The following is a 24,917-nucleotide window of genomic DNA, read 5'->3' as shown; positions in this document are numbered from 1 at the left end:
AACAAAAAACCAGTATCTGAAACTATTTATCTGGTAATCCAACTGGAAAAAGGATATTTGAACTCATTTTAAGGGTGTTTTTTAGATTAGTTCTCACAAAGCTCTAGTTTAAAGAAAGTATAGAAGAAAGCCCAGAGTATCTAAAAATCCTAACTCAACATTGTAAACCTTTCCGCCTCATATCCTTGTTATTTTTTTTTTTTGTCCTGTTTGGGGCAAAACGCACATGAAATTTATTCGAAATGTTCGGTGGTGCGGTGGTGGCTGCTGCACCAGAGGGGTGTTTTTCTCAGCTGGGGGTTGGTTGCTGGTGGAGCTGGGGTCGCGACAGAAACCCTGGCCCTGCTCTGGCGGCAGTGACAAAATGCGCACGAAAATAGAATCAGCTATCTTGCATTGCGACGTAGAAGCGATTAACCGAAAACACACAAGGAACACAATTATAAATTGCGTTATATTTTGTACGATATGGCGCTGTGGCGGTGTGGATGTTTATCAGCCAGCCGTTTTCGCCGTCTTGGAGTTCAATAGACCTGCCCAGCCCCAAACAAATGCATCGCAAATCCGATTTCTATATGCCAGCACACGGCAATAAACAGTAACAAGTCTGTGACGGCAATGGACGATAATTGGTTTATAAAATGGGTTAACGACACCGATATTGGGATCAGGAGGGATCTAACTGATAGGGATGATATATATTATAAAGATTTGTAAAGTATTTCGTCAAAATCTTACCGTTTCACCATTTTGTTGGTTACTCCCGAGTTGTTTTCCTGCTGAGTGCCAATATCAACGGATCTGTTATAATCCAGTTTTGATGTAAAGATTTTAATGCGACGGAAATTAATTTTGGCGATCTTTTCGTAAAACCTTTAAATTGATATATAGATTTTTATTTGATTTTTATATATTAAAATATTAAGCACTTGTTACAGATACTAGATAGAAGTGGTAAGAATATTTAGCGGCGTTGGCAGCACAGCAGGAGTCCAATTGGGAAACAAAGCGGCCAGGAAAACAACAAACAAGTTGGAAACGAGAGAGAGGGCTACAATGAAATTAAACTTTATTTATATTTCACATTGCAGACGGGTTAATCATGCGCATGAAAGATCGTTCTGACGCCGTTCTGCTGCTTTTCATTATTATTTTTCCCCCCATTTGTGTTTTTCGTTTATCGCTGGGTTTCCACGCTGCTGCTGCTACTGCTGCTGCGGCTGCCTTATTTTTAGCCAGTTTTTAGTTTAGTTAAGTGCATTCGGGTGCACTTGGGTGAAAAATCACTTTATTGATCCGCTTTCGCCGTAATTATTCACGTTTCTGGTTGGAGCGGAAAACGGTGGAGATTAGCACGCAATATGAATGCACTTTAATATTATTTATTCCCTGGCCATTTTTATTTTCTTCTCTCCATTTTCTTGGTAAACACACACGCTCTGTACGATATACACACTCGGCCAACGATTTTACCTCCGGGATGCGATTTATTCAGCAACCTGCGTCGGATTTTTGTATAGCCCTCGATGCACTGGCTGCTCATCAACACGAAATCAAAGGGATTCCTTCTCTTCTGTTATTTTCTACATAAACACACATAAACAAAGCCGCAGTGTTTGGCTTTTCCGCATCTCGCGCGCGTCTCCTCACAGTTTCGTTATCTGGCTAATATCGGATGGCTGGGAAGTACCGGTCGTTTAAGCCAAGTTTATTTCGATTTATGGATTGTTAACTAAACTCCAAATTAAAAGCGGAGAGAGAAAAACCGATTGTTTAAGTATAGGGTAATCCGTGACAGAGCGGCCGTCTGTACCGCGCGCCCTCTACTTTTTTTTTGAGAGTTATTGATATTTGATACCCTACCCTAGCTGCCCACTGCTGGGCACACTGAATTCTGGTATTCCCACATAAATCTCTAACGGTCGCACCTAAAATTCAGCTATAGCTAGATTTCTAGTATTTTTTCTTAAATTGGCAGCACTGGTGGGGAGAAATGTCAGCTGTTTAAACGGTTAACCGTTTTCCATAATTTAAAATCAAACTTTTTTACCTTTTAGATTTAAGCTTGTTTGTAAAATAAGAGGGAAAAGTAAACATTGTGGCTTTAATATAAATATTGCACAACCTTTTTCTAAAAGCATGGTTTTTTTGCGATGGCAATATCTCTATTATTCGTTCTGCCTATTTTCAACTAGTTTTTTTTTTTTAAATTAGTTATGCATTGTTTTTTTACGAATTTGTTAATACTCAAAACTGCCCTAAAATTCACATTTTTGGATCATACAAATTTTTAAGAATATTAGTATTTATATATTTTGGAGCAATGTTGGTAAACGCTGTTTGACATCCGATACCCGATAGTTGGTCAAAAATTTAAATGCAAGTTATTAAATTTAAATAATGAATGTCATTTAACATCTAACAATTTGATTAAAACCGTTCGTCATACATATCAAATGCTTTTTTGATATGTGGGAAAAAATCTGGTTGGGAGGTAACTTATAAATGACTAAACGAAAAGTCCAGGAATTTATTAATTCCATAACCCCAGTAGCTCGTATAACTGTAACAATCTTTCAAAATAAGTCACAAAGAGACTAATATCTGCTTAAGCCTCATGGTAAGCTACTTTTCGACATACATATGTATGGTTATTCCAAGTACCTCTTGATGTACATAAAATTTGGGTCGGAAAACACTCCCAACTACCTGTTACTCATATGTATTTCATGAGCAACTGTCAATACACAAAATGTTCAATGACTTATGTAGCTGAAAACTCAGATTATCAGATTGAACTATGAATAACAGTGTATTTTTTGCAATGCTTCCTCTACATCACACGGTCGGCGGTCAGGGCACGGCCAGCTTATCAGCTAAGAACCTTAATTCTACATAAATGTTTTTCAGGACACTCTATCAGTGATCAGAACTCGCCGCTCTTGCCATCACAGGCCACGATCTTCACCTTGTCCACCTTGACGAACTCGTGCACCTCGCGGAACTCCACATCGTTCAGCATCAGAGTCCAGACATTGTCGCAGAAGCGGTAGGTGTTCAGTTTGCCGGCCTTGAAAGTGACCCGGGCCTTGACCCTCTGGTTGAGGGCATTGTTAATGCTCTTGTCGAACTGCAGCAGCACTTTGAAAGCCAAATTGGGCGTGATCTGACCATACTGTGGGACGGGAATCCATAATTACTTTGCAAAATGTACTTGGTTGGGTTTCATCCGGTACTCACCTGAATCAACTCGTCCAGGCTCTCCTGCAGGGTGTTGCCCAGAGTGGTGTTGCGGTACAGTTGGTAGGACATCTCAGGTTGAGTTTATGGTGTTCGATGTGTAGATTTTATTCTTGATTGAAATTTTGCAGCTGCGTTTCTGTTTTTCTGCATCAGTGTGACCAAAGATAAAGAAGTAGCGCCAGCTGTGGCATTTTTCCACAAAATTAAATACTAAACATATTATTTTTTAATTTTTTACTAATACTTCTTAATAAAACTAAAATTAGAATTGGAATTTTATTTATACCTAATATATTATTTTATCTAAGATAATCTTCCTAAGATATAAAATTTTATATTTAAAGAAACATATCTCCATAACGTAATTTTTGTTAAAAAAAACTTGTATATACGTTTTTTTGAATAAAATTTCAACAATTTCTAAATAATTGTATCAAACTATGGTAATAAATTAAAAATTTCACGATGAATACGTCTTTCAACTTTTCAAACAAGAATTTAAAAGGATATATTGGTATACAATGGGAAGGTACCAAATTCTGCCGCTAGAGGCTCTACTGTTAGGCGCCTAAATTTAAACTGGTTGTTCACCGTCTCCTGGGAAATAATAGAAAAAAAAGGGAATTGTTGTATAATTCTATAATTACATAACATATAAGAAACATAGTCACAAAACATGGTAAAATGAGGATAACAACAGATGAGGGTTCCTCTTAATAAAAACAGTTAAAACAATTAACGATTCATTTTTTTCCTATTATCATCGATAGACTCAAGGCGATTGTGGATAGCAGAACTCAGGGAATGCCTGATTCGAGCACTCGTTTCCGGTAGCTCCGGTATGTCCACTGGCGATTGTAATTTCGGACTCTCGGCTATTGGCGATTTAATGGACTTGGACTGTTTCTCTTCCTGTAATTTTTTCTCTTTGGCTTCCACCACGGATCGGGCATGCTCCTTGGCCTTGGCTATTAGGTCCCTGCATTTGGGCAGCCTTCGTTCAAAGATCTCATTCGACTTCTTCACAGAGACCTTTACCAAGTTATCGTCAGGAAAACAGCGCAACGCATTCTGGAACATCTTTCGTACGGAGAACACGAAAGTGTCTATATTTTCAAATTGGTCCGAGCTTAGACGCTCTTCTAGCACTCTCCAATCGAGAAGCTCCTCTTGATCATGGTCGTAGTCCGGAGTTTGGGAGTACCGGGGCCAGTAGTCGGCCCTGTTGAAGGCCCAGGTGAATTGGCGACGCTTCCTCTTCACCATTGTCTTAATCAAGTAAACGGCGTGGCTCTTTTCGATCAGTCTATCCAGCTCCTTGTAACAAATAATGGGCGGAAGGATCTCCGGCGGTGGTGGAGTTGGAGACTTTCGTGGTTCGTCCGGTACTGGAGGCGCTGTAGGCTGGGCATACTCAGTTATGGGCGGAGTTGATGGTGTCGGTGGTGATGGGGGCATATGAACTGGACCACGAGTCAGGGAGGGTGGTAGCCCACACAGGGGGTTCAAAATCGGAGGTGATTTCGTAATACGCGGCCTAATTTCTTGACGTTCCTTGACCAGCGTCATCGAGGATATATTGCTGAATTGCATATATGAGTTAAGAGGATTAATTAAGGTATCAGGCATAAACGAAGGCGTCACATTCGGCATTAGACTGGAAAGCGGTGGCATTGCATGAGGTATGAGCGAAGGGCCCACTCGGAGGGCCTGTGGAAAGGGAAAAGGTGGAACCATCGGCTGCATAACGTTTTGCATTGGGGGAGGCGTCGACACGGACATTGGCATTGACATGGGAGCCGAAGCTGGAGGCGGAGGAGGAGCCGGAGCCGGTGACGAGAACAGATCCTCTACAGCTTTTCTCTTTCGCTTATCCAGCTTGGGCTTAAGCTCCTCCTCATTAGACAAATCAATAGTGGCCAGACGGTTGTAGAAGGCGTTTTTTAGCTCCTTCCCCGCTTGGTAGACCGGTGTGCCCTCCATGTTGTAGTGCATGCAGTTGTCGAAAACCAAGTCAAAATCCTGCAAAGCCTCTTCAGCTTCCCAGTAATAATTGTTTTGTAATCGCTTCTTAATCGTGTTGAGGTCCATAGGTCGTTTGACGATGGTATGGTAATCAGGCACTCCTAAGTTGATCGCATCTACGGGATTCCGAAAGTGATATGACCAGCGACTACGCCAAATGTAGTTCAATACAGTCTTCAGATCCTCCAGCACATTGGTCCTCCGGCCTGGTCGGTTTGGGGGCGGTATCACCGGCGGCTGAACAATCCCATTCACAGGCTGGATATACGGCTCATTCCGTGGGGGAGCCCCCTGTTTCTCTTTCCTGGAGCCTTCCATCAAAGCTCTTCTAAAGATATATGCACACAAATTACAAAGTACCGAATATCCAAAAAAAAACAAATAAATTTTAATTTTATAATTTACTTTTTTTTTGTATTTACGGCTCGAGATCCTCACGAATACTGAGCTATGCCTTACGTAAAGCATATTTAGAGCTACTTGACGTTATAAGCAAGGAGCTTTGGTTTTAATTTTGGATCTCTAACCAATAGAAACTATTTTCTTGTAAAAACCTTATCTATCTTATCTTATCTATCTACCAAATATTTTGGATTTGTTTCCACGATGGATCCCTACACCAGCAAGTATTCTCCCAACTCTTAAAATAAATGGTTCCAAATACAATGGCCTACTTAGATGAAGATCCAAGCCTACTTAGATGAATTTAACTTTGGATAAACCAAAATCACTGTCTTTTATGACGGAGCATTCCTAAAAGGATAGGACATTAGTCAATCTATGTTTTAAAATAAATAATAACCATTTTTGTTTGATAACAAACTCTTGGTTTTTTAATAAAAAATAAATAAAACTAAAAAAATAATCATTATTATTTGATAAAAAAATAAAAGTCAGTTGTTCTTTATTGAATATACAATAAAAATAAAAAATTGTGGTGGAAATGCATAGATTATTCTTCAAGGAGAAAATGATATGATTCAAGCTCTTTTATGAATTGTCTAAACTAATGATTATTTCGATTGAAAATAATAAATATACATTATTTGCAGTCCCTGATTAAAAAACTCCAGTAGTATTAACAACAGCCTACTGTTTTTATAGTTAAGAGCGTATATTCTGTCAAATAGGTGACATTAAAAATCTATAATTAAATTATTTGACTTCATGAAAATGCCCAGCCTGAGAAGAAAAGGGCTTGGAACATACAGCATCATCTCGATTTAAAATATTCAGGTTTCTAAAATGACGTTAAAATTCTATACTCTGATACTCCAGGTGTTCTGGGTATGTATACTCTCGATTCTACGGAATATTAATAAAAAGTTAATAAAAAAAACTGTCGTTTCTGATCGTATAGAGTATATTTATTTCACCGTCAGCTTCAACTTCATTACAAAATCAATTTTTCATAGTTAGTAATAAGCATAAATAAATCTTCCATGATGTATGCATTCAGTTTCTGCAATGAACCCCAGCTGGTTGATTTTTCTTTTCGGCTTGGCGACTGCATTAAAGAAAATGCGCTTTGCCACATCGACACACGAAATGGCGAAGCTGCTGCAACTCGAAGACGATTTAATCCTGGATATGAGGCAATATGTGGAAGCCCTTCAGCTTAAAATTAATACAATGAGATTGTAAGTTGACAAATAACTTATATCGTAAAGTACTTAAAGACATCGGAATCTTAAGGTTTCAAAAAGAATGGGAGAATCGACTAGATCAGGCAGACGAAAATCCAACAACTCATGTTGCGAATCCACTCGTAAGTTTTCCTCTCGTTCGACGAATGCATATGGACACCCCAAAGTTGTTTAAATTTGCTAGAGAGGATGTAAGCTATGGTAGTGTTATCCTAACTATAACTTTATCAACTATAATTTAATTGAAAAACGTTTTTGCAGAGAAATTTTTGGGCCATAATTTGGACCATATTAATTTAATGGAACTTCAAGAAGCTGCTGATGGGTTTTTCCAATTTCTCAACATTTATAGCCTAAATGAAAATGAGGTGGCTAATGGAAAATTATATGGCAAGCAGTATAAGTAAGTTCTTTCAATCGTTTTAATATTTTTCATATTCGAGCAGATTTTTCCTCAGTGTTAGATTAAGTGCAGCCGATTGCTTTGCTTTGGGAAACCACTTGGAGCGCCTCAAACTAGGCAACCAGGCTGTCAAATGGTTTAATATATCCCTTGAGCAGTATGACGATAGTTTGGATCCTGTCTATAAGATATTAGAATCAAGTCGTTCTCAAATTTGGCAGTATATGGGACTAACGTTAGTAAAAATGCGTAAGTCACTGAAATAAAATTGTTTTATTTCTCTTTTAAATCATATGAAACTGATGTTTTAAAAGAAAAACTGCCAGAGTCACATGCAGCTTTCAAAAAATCCTTAGAACTAACCGCAGAAGATGATCACGTCTGGTCGGTTAACCACTTGGCTAATAATTTGGGCCACATGTTTATTCATTTGGAGACGTGTCGTGGTAGGAATACGGTTCCAAAAAAATTTTATTTGCGTTGCCGCTACTTCACAGAAGGAGACCCTTTCCTTCAATTGGCTCCTCTTAAGCTAGAGCAGCTTAATCTGGATCCTTTTATTGGGATTTTTCATGATGTAATTTCCATAGGCGAGCAGAAGAATTTAATTAATCTTACAAGAAATCGATTAAGACTACAAAATCCGCAAAGAGCGGTTATGGAAGCCGAAGTTGAATTGAATGCTTCGAAAGAGGTTGAAAGGATTCATCGAAGGATTGAGGACATGACTGGACTTAATTTGGAAGAAAGTCCGCCACTGACTATCTTAAATTATGGTATAGGAGGTCAGCACCCTATTCATTTGGATTGTGAGCAATTTATGGTGTGGTAATATATTCTTAAATCCTAAAAACATTTAATTTTTATAATCCTTTTTGACAGGATTTCGGAGAGCCCCAACCCCAATCGTATACTTCGGCCAAGGTTCTATTTTATGTAAGTTTTTAAATGTATTTTATAATTTTCTTACAATATATATAATTATTTTTATCTTCCACAGCTGAGTGATGTGCAAATGGGCGGTTATGCCTCCTTTCCGGAACTTGGCTTTGGCTTCAAGCCCTCTAGAGGTTCCGCTTTGGTAGTTCACAACATGGATAACGCTGCTAATTGCGACATTCGCAGCTTGCAGGCTACCTGTCCTGTGCTTCTTGGAACCCACTGGGGTAAGTACATCATCGATTTTCCCCCCTTTCTTACCGAATAATGGCCAACAATCCGCCCAACAGTGGCCAGCAAGTGGATCAGTGGGTCAGGACAATGGCGCAGGAAGCCCTGTCGGATGTAAAGATAAATGCGATTTTCCATTTGGTTTTTCTTTTTCCACTTTGCGATAATTTATTCAATAATTTTGTCGGTATTTATATTATGATAATAAATTTTATGCACTATTTTATAGTATTCATATTTAATTTATATGCAATGTAACATTATTTTGGGGCTTGGTTTGGGGCCAAAGGAAGGGTTCTCATCCAATTGTCCACTTTTGATATCCTGTTTTTCGTATCCTTTTTAGGAGGGGAATGGGAAGGGAGGGGTGGGGTAGGGCAGTGGAGGGAGAGTTGCGCGGGTGGGAACAACGCGTTTCCTGATACGTATGCAAATGATATTTCTGAGGCAGCGGAGGTGCCTCCGGCAATATGTATGTGTGTGTTTGTGCTTATTTGTGTGTGCGCTATAAGGAGTCGGGAGACAGAACCGGAAACGGAAATGAATAACAAGAACGCAGGCGAGAGAGAGAGATGTCGATGTCGGTATCCGAGGGAATCTGTAGGAATACTTGATTGCCGGCTCTTCTTCTCTCAGTTTTGATATCACGCTCCCCCAGCTCTTAGGTTAGTCCTCATCCACAGAAGCAGCAGGAGTGTTGCAAGCAGAGGATGCCACCTCGTGTGTCTCCTGCAGGCTGCATTTCGTGCCTCCTCGAGACCTGGAATAAAATGAAGAAAAGACGGAATATGTAAGCTTGATTAGAATATGTAATTAGGGTTCATGATATATACTTAAATAAATAAATTTCTGATAAAAGAATTATCCATTAGACTAGCCATTAGACTAAAGCATAAGATATATTTTTTTAAGAAGGATTTTTTTTTTAGCAATCTGGCAATCTAAATAACCATTTTTTACTGGCTATCTTGGAAGGATTTATTAAATCGATAAAATCTAAATGAAAATGAAGTATCTAATGAAAAGTCAAAGCAAATAATAAAAGAAGATATTCTTAAATTAAAGATAAAATTTTTCTCGATGTAAAGTATTTGATTTTATTTTTCCTTTATAGACTCACCTCCGATATAGTTCAGATGATCATCGTTGCTGGCAGAGGCGCCCGGATGAAGCTTGATTTCTGCAACACACAACCGACAAAAGCACACACCCATATACGGACACACACACACAGAGACAATGTGGAAGAGAAATACATGCAGAAGCAAAACAAATTAAAAACAGTGAGCCGGTGAGATGGCGGAGCAGAGATTGCGTATACGCACCGTATAACCGCAATGTGCCCTCGGCACGGCCCAGCGAGTTTGTGCTGACGCAGTGATAGGTGCCCACGTCGGAGGGCGAGAAGGAACGCACCACCAGCAGCATGACGCCCCGATAGCCATCGCGCCGCTCTGTTATCCCGTACTTGGGCCTGCAGCAGAGATGGGTCCGTGGAAAGCGATGGAGGAATGGCGGTGTTTACAGATGGTTAAAGATATGCCTGGACGATGGAATTTCGTGAAACTCACCCGTCGAGTAGCATTTCGGGACCCGGCGAACCGGATTCCAAGCTGGCCGCCGAGACGCTGGCGAATCCATTCGAAGTTCGCGCTCCCTTTAGCCAGTAGGACACAGGTGACGGGGAGGCCTCCACCTGGCATTCCAGCTGAACGTCAGAGCCCAGCGGGGTGCCCAGTAGCTGGCTGGGGGCCCTTACCATCGGAGCAACTGGGGAATTCAATCGATTGGAGGATTAAAGCACAGGCAGGTAACCAGGTGGAAAAAATTAAATAGTTTAATCATTCCGTTGTGAGGACCGCTAACAGTCTTCTGTCTGATACTGTCATTTATTGTAATTTACTGATTTGTTTGATTAATTGAACGATATTTTAAATTTACATTTAAGAACTTACACTGCACGCTGAGCGACACACGTTTGCTGACCGCCGGCGGAACATCGTTGGAGGCTATACACAAATAGGCTCCCATTTGGCGTCTCTCCAGACGTAGCAACCTTAGCGAGGATCCATTATATGACTCTACTATAGTAAAAGGGAATAAGGGTTCAGAAAAACATAAATATATATTTTTGTAACTAACCTTTCATTAGTTCACGACTTCCTGGCTTGCGTATGAGTATCATTTCACCATCTTCCCGACGCCAAATGACGCGCGGCTGGGGATTTCCCGTAGCCTTGCATGTGAGCGTGGCATCCTCGCCCTCCTGCACAGCCAAATCGGCGGAAGACTCCTCATTAATAATATCCGGTGGAACTGTTTAGATGAATATTATTTTTATTACGGATTTTAAGCCATTAGCTTTTCGTCTCATACCTTGCACATCGATGCAACCGACTTGCTTTTTCATGGGACTCGTATTTATTTGGCACATGTAGCATCCACGATCACTTTCTCGCAGTTTGCTTATTTTTAGTTTCCAGCTAGGTATTAAAATAACAACTATTATGTATTTCATCTAGAGCTTATAAACATAAGAACTTACGTATGCATGTCCTGGTGCATGACACTGATTCTAGCATTATGGGTAACCACACGTCCTTGAAGGGCCAATACTGTTTGATCTGAGGCTCTAAGCCAGCCGACCTTTAAAAGAAATGTAAATGAAATCATATATGTATTACATAATACAAGTTTTCAGAAAAAAATTAGACATAATTTAATATAGGTTAATATCATGAATCTTTACAGTTGCATTGAAAACAACTACAAATTATTGTAAACAAAAAGTAATGTTGATCACTCCTTCTCCTCCTCAACTGAATTTTCATAAAATATATGAAAAAATATAAAAAATAATTTGTTCCTAGATTTTGATGCAGATTAAGGAAATCGATAAAGGTATTCCGCTTGAGAATCGGATGCATATTGGCAAAGACATAGCCTTCGCTGGGTGCCGTATTGGCACTCCCATGCACTTTTTCATTTTTGATACCCTTCATAAAATTTGATAAAAAATCGAAAAAATAATTTGTTCTAAGGTTTTGATGCAGATTGGTGAAGAATCGGCGTAGAAATCGATTATGGTATTCCGCTTGAGAATCGGATGAATATTGGCAAAGATATAGCCTTCGCTGTGTGCCGTATTGGCACTCCCATGCACTTTTTCATTTTTAAAGGGGATCCCCCATAAAATTTGATAAAAAATCGAAAAAATAATTTGTTCCAAGGTTTTGATGCAGATTGGTGGAGAATCGATGTAGAAATCGATTAAGGTATTCCGCTTGAGAATCGGATGAATATTGGCAAAGATATAGCCTTCGCTGGGGGCCATATTGGCACTCCCATGCACTTATTCATTTTTAAAGGGGATCCCCCATAAAATTTGATAAAAAATCGAAAAAATAATTTGTTCCAAGGTTTCCCAAGAAGGGCCAATACTGTTTGATCTGAGGCTCTAAGCCAGCCGACCTTTAAAAGAAATGTAAATGAAATCATATATGTATTACATAATACAAGTTTTCAGAAAAAAATTAGACATAGGTTAATATCATGAATCTTTACAGTTGCATTGAAAACAACTACAAATTATTGTAAACAAAAAGTAATGTTGATCACTCCTTCTCCTCCTCAACTGAATTTTCATAAAATATATGAAAAAATATAAAAAATAATTTGTTCCTAGATTTTGATGCAGATTAAGGAAATCGATAAAGGTATTCCGCTTGAGAATCGGATGCATATTGGCAAAGACATAGCCTTCGCTGGGTGCCGTATTGGCACTCCCATGCACTTTTTCATTTTTGATACCCTTCATAAAATTTGATAAAAAATCGAAAAAATAATTTGTTCTAAGGTTTTGATGCAGATTGGTGAAGAATCGGCGTAGAAATCGATTAAGGTATTCCGCTTGAGAATCGGATGAATATTGGCAAAGATATAGCCTTCGCTGTGCGCCGTATTGGCACTCCCATGCACTTTTTCATTTTTGAAGGGGATCCCCCATAAAATTTGATAAAAAATCGAAAAAATAATTTGTTCCAAGGTTTTGATGCAGATTGGTGGAGAATCGATGTAGAAATCGATTAAGGTATTCCGCTTGAGAATCGGATGAATATTGGCAAAGATATAGCCTTCGCTGTGCGCCGTATTGGCACTCCCATGCACTTTTTCATTTTTGAAGGGGATCCCCCATAAAATTTGATAAAAAATCGAAAAAATAATTTGTTCCAAGGTTTTGATGCAGATTGGTGAAGAATCGACGTAGAAATCGATTAAGGTATTCCGCTTGAGAATCGGATGAATATTGGCAAAGATATAGCCTTCGCTGTGCGCCGTATTGGCACTCCCATGCACTTTTTCATTTTTGAAGGGGATCCCCCATAAAATTTGATAAAAAATCGAAAAAATAATTTGTTCCAAGGTTTTGATGCAGATTGGTGGAGAATCGATGTAGAAATCGATTAAGGTATTCCGCTTGAGAATCGGATGAATATTGGCAAAGATATAGCCTTCGCTGGGGGCCATATTGGCACTCCCATGCACTTATTCATTTTTGAAGGGGATCTCCCATAAAATTTGATAAAAAATCGAAAAAATAAATTGTTCCAAGGTTTTGATGCAGATTGGTGGAGAATCGATGTAGAAATCGATTAAGGTATTCCGCTTGAGAATCGGATGAATATTGGCAAAGATATAGCCTTTGCTGGGGGCCATATTGGCACTCCCATGCACTTATTCATTTTTGAAGGGGATCCCCCATAAAATTTGATAAAAAATCGAAAAAATAAATTGTTCCAAGGTTTTGATGCAGATTGGTGGAGAATCGATGTAGAAATCGATTAAGGTATTCCGCTTGAGAATCGGATGAATATTGGCAAAGATATAGCCTTCGCTGTGTGCCGTATTGGCACTCCCATGCACTTTTTCATTTTTGAAGGGGATCCCCCATAAAATTTGATAAAAAATCGAAAAAATAATTTGTTCCAAGGTTTTGATGCAGATTGGTGGAGAATCGATGTAGAAATCGATTAAGGTATTCCGCTTGAGAATCGGATGAATATTGGCAAAGATATAGCCTTCGCTGGGGGCCATATTGGCACTCCCATGCACTTATTCATTTTTAAAGGGGATCCCCCATAAAATTTGATAAAAAATCGAAAAAATAATTTGTTCCAAGGTTTTAATGCAGATTGGTGGAGAATCGATGTAGAAATCGATTAAGGTATTCCGCTTGAGAATCGGATGAATATTGGCAAAGATATAGCCTTCGCTGGGGGCCATATTGGCACTCCCATGCACTTATTCATTTTTGAAGGGGATCCCCCATAAAATTTGATAAAAAATCGAAAAAATAATTTGTTCCAAGGTTTTGATGCAGATTGGTGGAGAATCGACGTAGAAATCGATTATGGTATTCCGCTTGAGAATCGGATGAATATTGGCAAAGATATAGCCTTCGCTGTGTGCCGTATTGGCACTCCCATGCACTTTTTCATTTTTGAAGGGGATCCCCCATAAAATTTGATAAAAAATCGAAAAAATAATTTGTTCCAAGGTTTTGATGCAGATTGGTGGAGAATCGATGTAGAAATCGATTAAGGTATTCCGCTTGAGAATCGGATGAATATTGGCAAAGATATAGCCTTCGCTGGGGGCCATATTGACCCTCCCATGCACTTTTTCATTTTTAAAGGGGATCCCCCATAAAATTTGATAAAAAATCGAAAAAATTATTTGTTCCAACGTTTTGATGCAGATTGGTGGAGAATCGACGTAGAAATCGATTAAGGTATTCCGCTTGAGAATCGGATGAATATTGGCAAAGATATAGCCTTCGCTGGGGGCCATATTGGCACTCCCATGCACTTATTCATTTTTGAAGGGGATCCCCCATAAAATTTGATAAAAAATCGAAAAAATAATTTGTTCCAAGGTTTTGATGCAGATTGGTGGAGAATCGATGTAGAAATCGATTAAGGTATTCCGCTTGAGAATCGGATGAATATTGGCAAAGATATAGCCTTCGCTGGGGGCCATATTGGCACTCCCATGCACTTATTCATTTTTGAAGGGGATCCCCCATAAAATTTGATAAAAAAATCGAAAAAATAATTTGTTCCAAGGTTTTGATGCAGATTGGTGGAGAATCGATGTAGAAATCGATTAAGGTATTCCGCTTGAGAATCGGATGAATATTGGCGAAGATATAGCCTTCGCTGGGGGCCATATTGACACTCCCATGCACTTATTCATTTTTAAAGGGGATGCCCCATAAAATTTGATAAAAAAACGAAAAAATAATTTGTTCCAAGGTTTTGATGCAGATTGGTGGAGAATCGACGTAGAAATCGATTAAGGTATTCCGCTTGAGAATCGGATGAATATTGGCAAAGATATAGCCTTCGCTGGGGGCCATATTGACACTCCCATGCACTTTTTCATTTTTGAAAGGGATCCCCCATAAAATTGAAGAGAAAATCGAAAAAATAATTTGTTCCTAGATTTTGATGCAGATTAGCGGAGAATCGATGTACCAATCGATTAAGGTATTCCGCTTGAAAATCGGATTAATATTGGCAAAGATATACCTTCGCTGTTGGTCATAATGTCCTTTCCAAAATTAAAAAGAAAAAAGAATCGAACAATCTTTTTTAGGGCAATTTCGATTGGGGAATAAAAAAATAATACAACTAATAAAATGCTTTTAATGAATGCAATTTGTTACAGTTTAAACTTTAAACATATATATATTGAAGAATTTTAAAGTTGTTTGTTACCTTATTCTTGCCCAGGTTTCGGACCGAGCATGCCAGGATGGCCTCGCGTCCTGCAGGATATGTGACGTTGTTGATGAACCCGATAAATTCTGGATCGGGATCCAGCTGGGAATTGCTTTCTGTGGTATGAATATAAATACAATATATTGAGACCTTTAGCTCCTTTTTTGATCATTCTGAAACCACTTACCGTGATGCTGGCTCTGGGCCGTGCCACTGCCGCATTTTGTGGCCATTATCAGGATGACAAACAGCGTCGATTGCAGCAGCTTCTCCATATTGTTGATGTCCTTGTTGCTATCGTTGTTGTTGCTGTTGCACTTGTTTTTGTTGCAGCAGTTGTTGCTGCTGTTGCGGTTCTTTTATTTGCTGCAGCAGCTGTTTCTGTGGCACTTTTTGTTTTTCTATTATTTTATGGGTATTTTAGTTGCTATTTTCAGTTTTGTTTTTTTGTATAGTTTTTGTTGTTTTTTTGTTGTTTTTTTCTTCTTCTTCTATTGGGACTCTCGTGGCAATTTCTATTTCTATTTGCATTTGAATTTGAATGCGAATTTCTATTTCAATTCCGATTCCGATTGCGATTTCTATTTACCGCGTGTTTGTGCCAATTGGGCTTTGATTTTCAGCTGCCTCGGTTCACTGCTCTGTCCCCCTGCCACGTCCATTGACATCTGCAAGTAAACAAGAAATGCGAGAAAAACATCAGAAACACAATCCAAAGCGGCATCATCGGTTTAAATTTATTTCGCGACCAGCGATAAAGCGGAAAACGCAGAAAAAACGAAAATACAGGAATCCGGCACAAAAGGCTGTTCAATTTAAGAGTGTACTGAAATGGGTGGGGTTAGTGAGGTGGCCTGCAACGGGGGGCGTAAATGGGCGTGGAGGCCGACAACCATCATCCGTCGCCCATCGCTAACTTGATTATCAAGCGTTGCAACAAATTTGACGTTGCCTGCTTTTAGGGGCATCCAATATGGCTGCCGGGCAAGCTCAATCTCTCCGGGGATAACCCGCCCCACCGCCCACCGCCCACCACCGACCACCCAACATCCATCCCCACCATTTTGGGGATCCCTGGCTCAGCCTCGACACAAAGTAAAAGGCAAATGCAATTTTCAACACAAACAAAAATTTATGACTCGACAGCATCCTTGGTCCATCCAGCATCCAGTAGAAGAAGCAGCAGCAGCACCACCACCATCCTGGCGCTGCAGAACTTGCAATAAAAGAAGGCGAACGAAAAAGCGGTTAAAAAGGCGAAAGGTGCAAAATATGAATGTAAATATTAAAAAAGTTTTGAGGCTCGCAAACTAACGAGGTGTTCGCTCATTTGCCGCTACCTGGTGGCAAGAAAGAACGCGCCACAACTGTAAGGTATTTGTTGGGTATGTGCTTGCCTCAATCCTTCCATATCCTTGAACCTACGCTCTACGCCCCACGCCCCACATCGCCATGCGCTGTAATTTAATTCCGGTGTGAAATTGAGCGCTCTCCTAATAGTGAATTTGCACTAAACCAGTTAGCAAGTCGCCTGGCGCGATGTCTTCTCCGGCCAACTTCTGACGAGGTGTCAATGCGATGCCCCGGGAACTTGTTCCGGGCTCCGCTTTCAAAACTCCACCGGAGTTGCCAAGGTGCACTGGTGTGGTATGGCGACATTCAAAAGGCGGAAATGTGATTTACTTATTAAATTAGAGTTTCAGAAGGCAGTGGGAGTTAGATTAAAGACTGGGTGGCACATGCCATGCACTTGAGCTTGAAGGGGGGCGATAGTTGCTCCGGGGGATGCAAAATCGTTAAGGGCTGGCTGGTCAGGGTGGGGAATCAATCTGCTTCCCTGCTAAGTGGATTAACTTATGGCTATTAAATTTAATTGTTTTCCCCCACCTTACCATACCCATTGAATTTATGGCTTTCTTCTGAGATAATAAAGGCATCCATTGTTATTTTAAGAAGGCATTCTCTTATCTAAGGCTTAAAGTTAATCTATCTGGATTTAATATTCATAATAAGTAATAAGTCATTGGAAGTCCAATTGTATTTCACACACAAACTTCAAAGATTCCTGAGAATCGGTTAATAAATTCATTGAATAATAGCAATGGAATGACTCAAATATAAACACAAAAATAGCATTGCTATTTCTCACCTATCTGCTTAATTCCTAGGAATCTATGTTTAAATTTTTGAAATATTTATTCACCAGATAAATGCAAATTTCGCACTTCTTCTTGCAAGTCAATTAAATGAAATCTCTTCCAATTGATTGTCATTTTTAGAAGATTCAGGGAAAAATCTCAGCTATCTTAGCTGCTCGTTTCCGCTGCTGATGGCGGGAAATTCCCGAGGCCACCTAGGCCACCATCCCTCCCCCGGATGTCCTGGCAGTGCAAGTGCAACCCATTCCGCTGATTGCCCGCCCAGCAGACAACATTTGCATTAGCACTCAAAAGACGGAATATTTAAGAGCGTCCCACAGTGCGAAAATAAATAAATTTGCTGTGTAAACAGAAGAGAGCGCAAAGCGAGCAGTTGCAAAAACTGAACTGAGCAAAGAGAAGAATGAATGGGATGAAAAAAAAAAATAAAATTGTATAAAAAACATGACAAAAAACTGCGCCCATCAAATGAAAAGAAGAAACTGCAAATCAGCGCAGTTGCAGCAAAGGTAAACTTTGGGCCTGGCCAAAAGCGAGTCCCGAGGGGGGGAAGTGTGTGTGTTCTGGTGTGTAAGGGGGCGGAGTAGGGGCCGAGTGGAAGGAGCAACTCGACAAGTGGCAGCAAGAGGTCGGCGGTGCAAGTGAAAGGAGCAAAAGGCGACAGCAAAGGGAACTAACACAGCGGAAAAGCCTTTTGAAGTTTCTCTGCTAACAACAAACTCTACAAAAACAACAGCGCCAGCAGCGTGAAAAACAAAAAAAAAAAAACTAAAAAACTTCAAAACAAAAACACAGTTTAGCTTAGAAGTCCGCGGATTTGAATACCCTGTTCTTGAAATTCAATTTCAAATTGTGGTAAAGTTTATTTAAAGTTACTCTAAAACATCTCATATATTTATGTTTTAATAATCTTATCAATTCTATTTCAACGCTTATATTAATTGACCTTTTCCCCAACCAGACTTGCCACAAAATGTAGGTCTAAAGCAAACAACTATTTGTTTGATTTGAATTGGTCAAATAAACAAAAAATATTAATAATGGTTTTCAAATTAAAATGTCATCACCATATTTGCAAATAACTAGTGGCTATTTAAATTCAATAAAATAAGTAAAGTAAATAATAAAATATTTCTCCAAAAATTGGTTTCCGAAAAAAGCAAAGTTGAAAGAAAAAATGTGGCTTAAAATACAGACCATAGTGCAAACAAGCAAACATCCCTCACTTATTCACAATTATTGGTTGTTTAATTTGATTCTTAAAATAAATAATTAATTATTTTTTTTTAAATTAATTTATGTTGACCAAGTTCAAATAAACCCATCCTATAAGGTATTCCCGGGGAGACCCCGGGTAGGCTGACGATTAAGTTTTGGCCAAACTGGAAACACCCTTAGACAGGATCCCAAAGCAAGTGCAACAAGAACAACAGCAAACACTTGAGATTGGGCTGGAGAGGCTGGAGAGCGATGACGACGCAATGGAAAGTGGAAAAGCGGGAAAAGCTGGCTAACAGAGGAACGCTGGGTCGGAGGGTCGAGGTCAGTCGTGCAGGCAAATGGCAAAATGTTCGGCAAAGCAATTTGACTTAAAAATGCTTAGCACTTGCATATCCTGGCAGATCCTGGCAATAGCTCCGCTCGTCCTTCAGAGCCAGCTCAGCTAAATAAGGATAACAAAAGGAGACGACAGCGACAGGATAGGACAGGACAGCGAGTGCCACTGCGATTCCCGGACAAGGACAAATAAAATAAGGAGTGGGCGTAGAGCCTTAAAGGATCACGAGCTGTGAGTGCGCTTAAGCTCATTTATTTAAATTAAAACAAACACTGCAGGCGCAAAGGCAGCGCAGGCAGCACAGGACACTCCACTGCACCGGTTGCCTTGCCAGATGGGAGACGTGGAGGGGGGAGGTCCTGCTTTTGGGGGCAGAGTGAGCTTGGCTAAGCCGCCAAAGCCTCGCCTCAGTGCATACATTGTGCATGTCCTTTTGCCTCGCTTTTTGTCTGCATTTGCCATCCTGTGTGTGTTTGTGTGAGTGTGCCTGGGGGCATATGAGTATTTGTTTGAGAGTGTGCGTCAGAACTTTGGCAACATTTCCGATTGCCAGCACCAGTACCAGTACCAGTAGCAGGCACGTGGCACTAGCAAAATATTTTGTGCCATTTGTCCTTTTTAGTCCTTTTTGTCATTTGTCCGGTGGCACAAACACGGCAAATTGTTTGCAATAATGCGCGTCCCAGCCGGAGTGCGGCACTCTGCATTCTACATTTTGCAGGTGCGATGCCAGGTGCTCCTGCCAGGTGAGTGTTGCCGTGTTCCAGGGCCCACCGCTGTGCCGGCCAAATGAATTTCCCTCGCATTTGTAAGTGCCATCGAATAACAATAAAAACAAGAGCCGGCGAAAAAAGAAACACCAGCAATAAGTGGGATTGGTTTTACACGCCTGCCCGTTTAATGTTTTTGCGTGAGCATGTTCTGGGGGATTGTAATTAACAGGTGAAAAAAGGATACCATAAGACGCCCACCGTAAAGGAACAAATTGTATCAGAATTTTCGTAAAAAATATAATTTATTGCCTGCTAAGAAGTAAGGCTCTGAGTTATTACCCATATGATATCCCGTAATATTACTATAAAGCGGAAAGTGGTTTAATAAAATTAAATATATTTTTTATTTTTTAACCTTCTTTGCCCGAATCAATTAAAAAGCCATTAATTCATCATTTTATTATTTGGTTAATATGTTTCATATAAAAGTCTCTTCAATGTTAGGTCTCACATTAAAAATAAATTTGAATTGCATTTGCGTAATGAAGCCTACTTCAAGTTGGAATTAAAGCGGAAATAAATCCGTTTTGATCAACAGCAAGCCATTGAATTGCAATTATCGTTTTCTGCGGCAAACAAACATCTATTATGCACTTGCAACAAAGGCAGTTGCAACGCCAACAAAGATGACAAAATGCAATAATTTGTGTTGCTGCAAAGTTGAAGCGGAAAATCGCAAAATGAAAATGTTAATTGATTCTCTCGTTTTTTTTTTTGTTCCACCTACTTTTTGCGCACAGCAGTGGTGTTGTTTCTTTTGCAGCTTTTATTTGTTGTAGTTGGCAGAAAAGTTTTGTCAATGGCATTTTTTATTGCAGTCTGTAAAAGTTTTTATGTGCCACCATTAGTAGCCAATTATTGGTGACTTAAGCAGTGGGTGGCGAGCAGTGATGGGGCATTGCAAATTTATATTCCATGTCAGCGGCTTTCGACTGCAACTGGGGGCAAAATAATCAAAAAAAAAAAAAAAATAACAAAGAACTCTAGAAAAAGACAAGCCGGAATGACCGATAATGAGCATCTAATAACTCAATTTGGGCCAAGTCAAGGATAAGAACGAGGACGAGGGCGAGGACGAGGAGAGCGCGACACTAATTAAAACCGCTGCAAATGGGAAATGGCTGCAGTTGTCGGCGCTTCTCTTAGCTTAATTAAACATTGCCGCTTGACTTTTAATTGATTGTGAACAAACTGAAAAGCTTGCAGCAGACAAATAAACAATTTAACTAAATGCGCCGCAAAGTAGGCAACCAGTCAGGCACCAGTAACAGCGGGTTTTTATGGCCTGTGAGGGAGGATCTAAAAAATGGGGTGGTTGCATGGCCTTACCACTGAGAAAAATGTTTCAATAATTTACTATTAAGTTAAGCTTTCTCAAGAGAAATAATAAAGTTTTTAAATATAAAAACTAAAAAATATTCACAGATTTAATTTATATTTTTAGACACCAATCCTTTCATTTTTTTCTCTGTGACTCTCTAAGCCAGAAGGACTACGAACTGCCAAGTGGCAAGTGGCATGGAAATGGAAATGATGCCTGCCGTCGCCGGCTGTTGGCTGCTGGCTGCTGGTTGTTGCCTGTTGGCTGCTGGCTGGCTGGCTGCTGCCAAGAGTGTAAATGTAAACACAGCTCAGCAACAAAAGCCAGCAAGGCGTCAGAGCAGGAACAATGCGTAAGTCGAATGAATGCCTTCCATCCCATCGCCCCTTACCCTTACCCCTTACCCCTTATTACTAAAATCTCGTACCGTCCATGGAGGAGGTCCTGAATGAATGAATGAACAAATGCTGATGGCTTAGGCCGGCTGCTATGACTTGGCCTCGTCGCTCGTCTGCTTTGAGTGAGTGAATGAGTGCTGGGGACAATTGCGATAATTGCCGTTGTCTCACACCTAGCCGGGTGTATCTAGAGGGGTGAGTGGGTTAGACTATAGGGACTGGGAGTTGTGAGTTGGGGGGCAGGAAAAAGGAAGTGTGTGGGTGCAGAGTCGTGAAATGATGACAAGAAAAAGCTTTTCCGCCGGCAGTATACCTCCCTCCCATAAACCCCATTTATTCAACAATTTTCTACAATTTTATTGTTTACATTTATGTTCAAACTCACACATGAGTAGCGTGTTCGGGGGTGGGGTGTGTTTGAGTTCCTCATCTTTGGCCAAAAGTTTTTCTTGGCCTGGTCTTTCGTTATTTCCAACTCTAAACTCGGGGTTTTGCCAGCTCATGTTCGCTTCTACAATTTTTTTTTGTTGCTCCTCGTTTTTTTCGCGCACAATTTGCATGCGAATTTGCCGCTGTCTGTGTCCACCCCTCGGTCGTGCCCCGACTCCTGCTCTAGCTCCTGCTCCTGCCCAGCTGCTCCTTCGTCCACCAAAGACTGCGCGTGCCTTTTCCCTTTTCCTGCACGACTGCAGGATGCCCCTTGCCACTTGGCCTCCCCCCTTGTGGCCCCTAGCCGTGCCATCTCATCCTGCCATCTGTTTGCACGTTTTTTTTTTGCTCCCCGCTCCTTGTTCATTTTTTATGCCCCGTTAACAACTTTTGCTCGGTTTACTTTTCCCGTGTCGGGCGGCGGCAGCAGCGACGTCTTTGAAAGTTTAATTGTTGTTGCATGTCTTTTTGCGTCGCCTCCAACTGTAGCTGGTAGACTCTGGTTCCCACCCCTCTTCTCTGTTTTCTCAGCTCTCATGATCCTGTCTCATGGTCGGGTTCCTCCCGCTCCTGTCCATGCTCCCTGCGTCGCTGCGTTGTGTAAATTGTACGCCGCACGTTTTTACGCCTGCAGCGACTCAAGGATAATGGAGGCGCAGGAAGGCCGAGCGGTGAAGAAGCAGGACCAGAACCAGAAGAAGACGCGCTGACGAGTTGGTGAGTCTGCATTCCGTCCCATATGCATATGCGTCTGTCTTAAGATGACAGTTGTGGTCACATCCCTAGAGCTTTTAGGATATACAATAAAAGATTAACCTGTGCCATGTCCTGTAAAGAATCCTGTAAAGATCTATATCTTGCACTTTTTTTTATTTTTATTCCCCACACTCTTCTTTAGAGGAATCTGTAATCTACATTTTAAATCTGTCATATTTTCTGAAGAAAGGATACTATTTTTTTGACGGAAACTGTATAGCCATAGGTGGACGGGCATCCCCCAAAGTCCTCCTGCTCGTCGGAAGTGTGAAACTGAAATTGAGCAACTAAAGGACTAAAAGGCTGTTGCCTACTTCCTGTCGCTGCCGCTGGTGCGTTCATTGCCAACGTCTGCTACTGTTAAGTGTGTGTGCGTGGGGCATGTGAGTGTGCCAGAGTGTGGCAGTGTGTGGACGGATGTGCGTGCCTTCGACTTTATTTGGTTTACGTAGCGCCTGGCATTTATTTGCCCACAGTGAGACACTCGCAGCCAAACTGGGAAAACTTCCAAAGACCCCCCCTCTTTTTTTCGCACAAGAGACCAAAAAAAATCTTCAAAAAATATCGCGAATATATACGTATGTATATATTTTGGGGAATTGCTTGGGGGAGTTTTTAAAACCCATTGTGCTCAGCGATAACTCCATTGAACTGGGCGAAAGTGCTGTTCCCTCTTCCCCACCACTCACAATTCCCCTAACCTCCCTTATTCCCCTTTTTTTTTTTTTGGTTTTTTGCATGTGTCCAGAGTTGGTAGCTCGAAGCTTGTAAACGGAAGCGATAAGATAACACACACACACATGCATATGATTTTTACACGCTCGTCCTGGTTCCAAGGGTTTTTCGGTTTTGTTTTGCTTTTCTTTTTTTTTCGAGCATTTTTTCCCCGGTTGCCCGTGTTTGCTCGGTGTCGTGTGTTATCTGTTATCTAATAGTCGTGATTGCTCAATCATTTGACAAATTTGATTGTAATTGAAAAGCTGAGCTACGAGCTTGACACATCGGATGGGCCACGATTGAATCAAATGCAAATGTGAGCATTCAGTTCAGCCAAGAGCGAATGGCGAAAGGGTTAAGTGGCTTTTGAGTGGGGTTACTTTGCCATTTCATTTAGTTTGGCTTTCAATTAGAATACTTAAATAAATGTTTAAGACCTGCAGTTATACATATGTCTTTTAATAGATTTTTAAGGTTTTCAATCTTATATCCTCCTAAAAACGAATGTTCAAAGAACTCCAAATGCCACATTTATGGTGTCTCACTTTAAATTCTTCAGCCTGGAACTCCTTGGGGATCGTATAATTGGCTCTGCTCCGGAGCCAAGGCTGAACGTCTTTAGAAAAATTCCTAGAATGCCAGAAGGAGGGAAATGCGCCGCATAATCGACGCTGCTAGCCGCATTTGTAGCCATAATTGCTGTTGGCTTAATTTCAACAGGCAACTTCCGTGACGGCAACTTGAATTGCTTCTGCTTGTGCTTGTGCTTCGGCTTCTGGTTGTGGTGCAACTCCTCCGCCAGCGACAAGGACTACATGGAAATCCATTTGAGTCCACAAGCTTGCCATGTTGCAGCAAATATACATTCTCATGCCTCGGCAGAGGCTCGCCGAATGTGTACGTGTGTGTATACACTGGAAGAAAATATTGAGCCCAGTGGAATTTAGCTGATTAGAGTCTAATTCGGTTTGCTTTATCTCTTTCTTTAAATTATTTTTACTTTTATTTGATATTACTCATACGCAGTGTTGTCTTCTAAATAAAATATAACTCATACGCAGTGTTGTCATGAACAGAATTTAATTTTTAAAGCTGTTTATTCCTGTATATTTTTTTGGAGTGCACATGTTGCTGCTCATTTGGTTTTGGCTTTCCATCCGTCTGCAGCTCCTTTCTTCTTCTCGCCACCACCGCATCCCACTCCTTGCAGCTGCCACTTTCCTCTCGCTTTGTTATTTTTATTGCAGTTTGCTTGGCTCCTCAGCTCCTAGTGTGTATCCTGTGTGCATGTGTGAGTGCGTCCTGTGTCTTGAAATCGTTTGTCCGGCACCTAGCCCTTCTGGCGTCTGCTCATCAACGCCACATTTGTGTGCTCCTGCTCCTGCTCCTGCTACTGCCACTGCTACTGCTCCCGTGCCTGATCCTTCTCCGTTTCATTCTCTTCCAAGTCCGGGCACTCCTTTCACGAGCATGTCCTTCCGTGTGTGTCCGTTTCAACTGCGCATTTGTCTGGTCGCTTGAGCAGCCTTTCAGCTGT

At 40.6% G+C, this 24,917-nt stretch overlaps 5 protein-coding genes across 11 annotated transcripts in view; 1 reads left to right on the top strand and 4 right to left on the bottom strand.

Annotated features, from left to right (window-relative positions):
- The window catches only part of LOC6501503 (protein pellino), a 28,494-nt gene extending 26,632 nt beyond the window's left edge, over window positions 1–1,862 (bottom strand). The window contains exons 1-2 of the mRNA XM_001955346.4: window positions 1,474–1,862; window positions 739–873 (exon numbers count right to left, since the gene is read on the bottom strand). Coding sequence (XP_001955382.1) covers window positions 739–749 — 11 coding nt within the window. The 5' untranslated portion in view covers window positions 750–873; window positions 1,474–1,862. The remainder of the gene's footprint in view (window positions 1–738; window positions 874–1,473) is intronic.
- Window positions 1,863–2,788: 926 nt separating this feature from the next.
- Window positions 2,789–3,430, bottom strand: LOC6501502 (transcription initiation factor IIA subunit 2). Its single transcript, XM_001955345.4, has 2 exons — window positions 3,241–3,430; window positions 2,789–3,175 (listed from the first exon to the last, which is right to left on the bottom strand). Exons 1-2 carry the CDS (start codon window positions 3,310–3,312, stop codon window positions 2,927–2,929), a joined length of 321 nt encoding a protein of 106 aa, XP_001955381.1. The 5' UTR covers window positions 3,313–3,430; the 3' UTR covers window positions 2,789–2,926.
- A 435-nt stretch (window positions 3,431–3,865) lies between these two features.
- Window positions 3,866–5,887, bottom strand: LOC6501501 (bromodomain-containing protein 4B). The gene has a single exon (XM_001955344.4). It carries the CDS (start codon window positions 5,734–5,736, stop codon window positions 3,979–3,981), a length of 1,758 nt encoding a protein of 585 aa, XP_001955380.2. The 5' UTR covers window positions 5,737–5,887; the 3' UTR covers window positions 3,866–3,978.
- An 823-nt stretch (window positions 5,888–6,710) lies between these two features.
- On the top strand, window positions 6,711–8,708 carry LOC6499063 (prolyl 4-hydroxylase subunit alpha-1). 3 transcript variants are annotated; one of them, XM_032456352.2, is made up of 8 exons: window positions 6,711–6,908; window positions 6,964–7,115; window positions 7,176–7,317; window positions 7,373–7,566; window positions 7,644–8,140; window positions 8,200–8,253; window positions 8,318–8,483; window positions 8,547–8,708. In XM_032456352.2, exons 1-8 carry the CDS (start codon window positions 6,718–6,720, stop codon window positions 8,603–8,605), a joined length of 1,455 nt encoding a protein of 484 aa, XP_032312243.1. In that variant the 5' UTR covers window positions 6,711–6,717; the 3' UTR covers window positions 8,606–8,708. The 3 variants fall into 3 exon arrangements, with proteins under 3 accessions (XP_032312243.1, XP_014765889.1, XP_014765890.1); XM_014910403.3 differs by having other exon boundaries at window positions 7,632–8,140; XM_014910404.3 differs by lacking the exon at window positions 8,547–8,708 and having other exon boundaries at window positions 7,632–8,145; window positions 8,318–8,448.
- LOC6501500 (lachesin) overlaps window positions 8,636–24,917 on the bottom strand; it is a 49,303-nt gene continuing 33,021 nt past the window's right edge. For 4 of the 5 annotated variants that reach the window (XM_044715324.1, XM_044715325.1, XM_001955342.4 and 1 more), the window contains exons 3-12: window positions 15,457–15,937; window positions 15,267–15,385; window positions 11,033–11,133; window positions 10,864–10,970; window positions 10,630–10,803; window positions 10,443–10,571; window positions 10,059–10,257; window positions 9,813–9,961; window positions 9,608–9,667; window positions 8,636–9,247 (exon numbers count right to left, since the gene is read on the bottom strand). In XM_044715324.1, the coding sequence (XP_044571259.1) occupies window positions 9,132–9,247; window positions 9,608–9,667; window positions 9,813–9,961; window positions 10,059–10,257; window positions 10,443–10,571; window positions 10,630–10,803; window positions 10,864–10,970; window positions 11,033–11,133; window positions 15,267–15,385; window positions 15,457–15,544 (1,242 nt within the window). In that variant the 5' untranslated portion in view covers window positions 15,545–15,937 and the 3' untranslated portion in view covers window positions 8,636–9,131. The remainder of the gene's footprint in view (window positions 9,248–9,607; window positions 9,668–9,812; window positions 9,962–10,058; window positions 10,258–10,442; window positions 10,572–10,629; window positions 10,804–10,863; window positions 10,971–11,032; window positions 11,134–15,266; window positions 15,386–15,456; window positions 15,938–24,917) is intronic. The other variant, XM_014911598.3, reaches the window with a different exon arrangement.

Source organism: Drosophila ananassae, chromosome 2L, assembly GCF_017639315.1.
Source record: "Drosophila ananassae strain 14024-0371.13 chromosome 2L, ASM1763931v2, whole genome shotgun sequence".
Lineage (NCBI taxonomy): Eukaryota > Metazoa > Arthropoda > Insecta > Diptera > Drosophilidae > Drosophila > Drosophila ananassae.
The sequence above is the reverse complement of the archived record's forward strand: the minus strand, read 5'-3'. Positions and strand labels throughout refer to the sequence as shown.

What these genes read in the sequence shown, in the direction of transcription:
- LOC6501502 (XM_001955345.4), bottom strand. Translation starts at nt 3,312, where the DNA reads ATGTCCTACCAACTGTACCGCAACACCACTCTGGGCAACACCCTGCAG. An exon ending in GCCTGGACGAGTTGATTCAG is followed by an intron (nt 3,176 to 3,240) that starts GTGAGTACCGGA and finishes CCCGTCCCACAG; the next exon opens with TATGGTCAGATCACGCCCAA.
- LOC6501501 (XM_001955344.4), bottom strand. Translation starts at nt 5,736, where the DNA reads ATGCTTTACGTAAGGCATAGCTCAGTATTCGTGAGGATCTCGAGCCGT.
- LOC6499063 (XM_014910403.3), top strand. Translation starts at nt 6,718, where the DNA reads ATGCATTCAGTTTCTGCAATGAACCCCAGCTGGTTGATTTTTCTTTTC. An exon ending in TAGAGAGGATGTAAGCTATG is followed by an intron (nt 7,116 to 7,175) that starts GTAGTGTTATCC and finishes ACGTTTTTGCAG; the next exon opens with AGAAATTTTTGGGCCATAAT. An exon ending in TGGATTGTGAGCAATTTATG is followed by an intron (nt 8,141 to 8,199) that starts GTGTGGTAATAT and finishes CCTTTTTGACAG; the next exon opens with GATTTCGGAGAGCCCCAACC.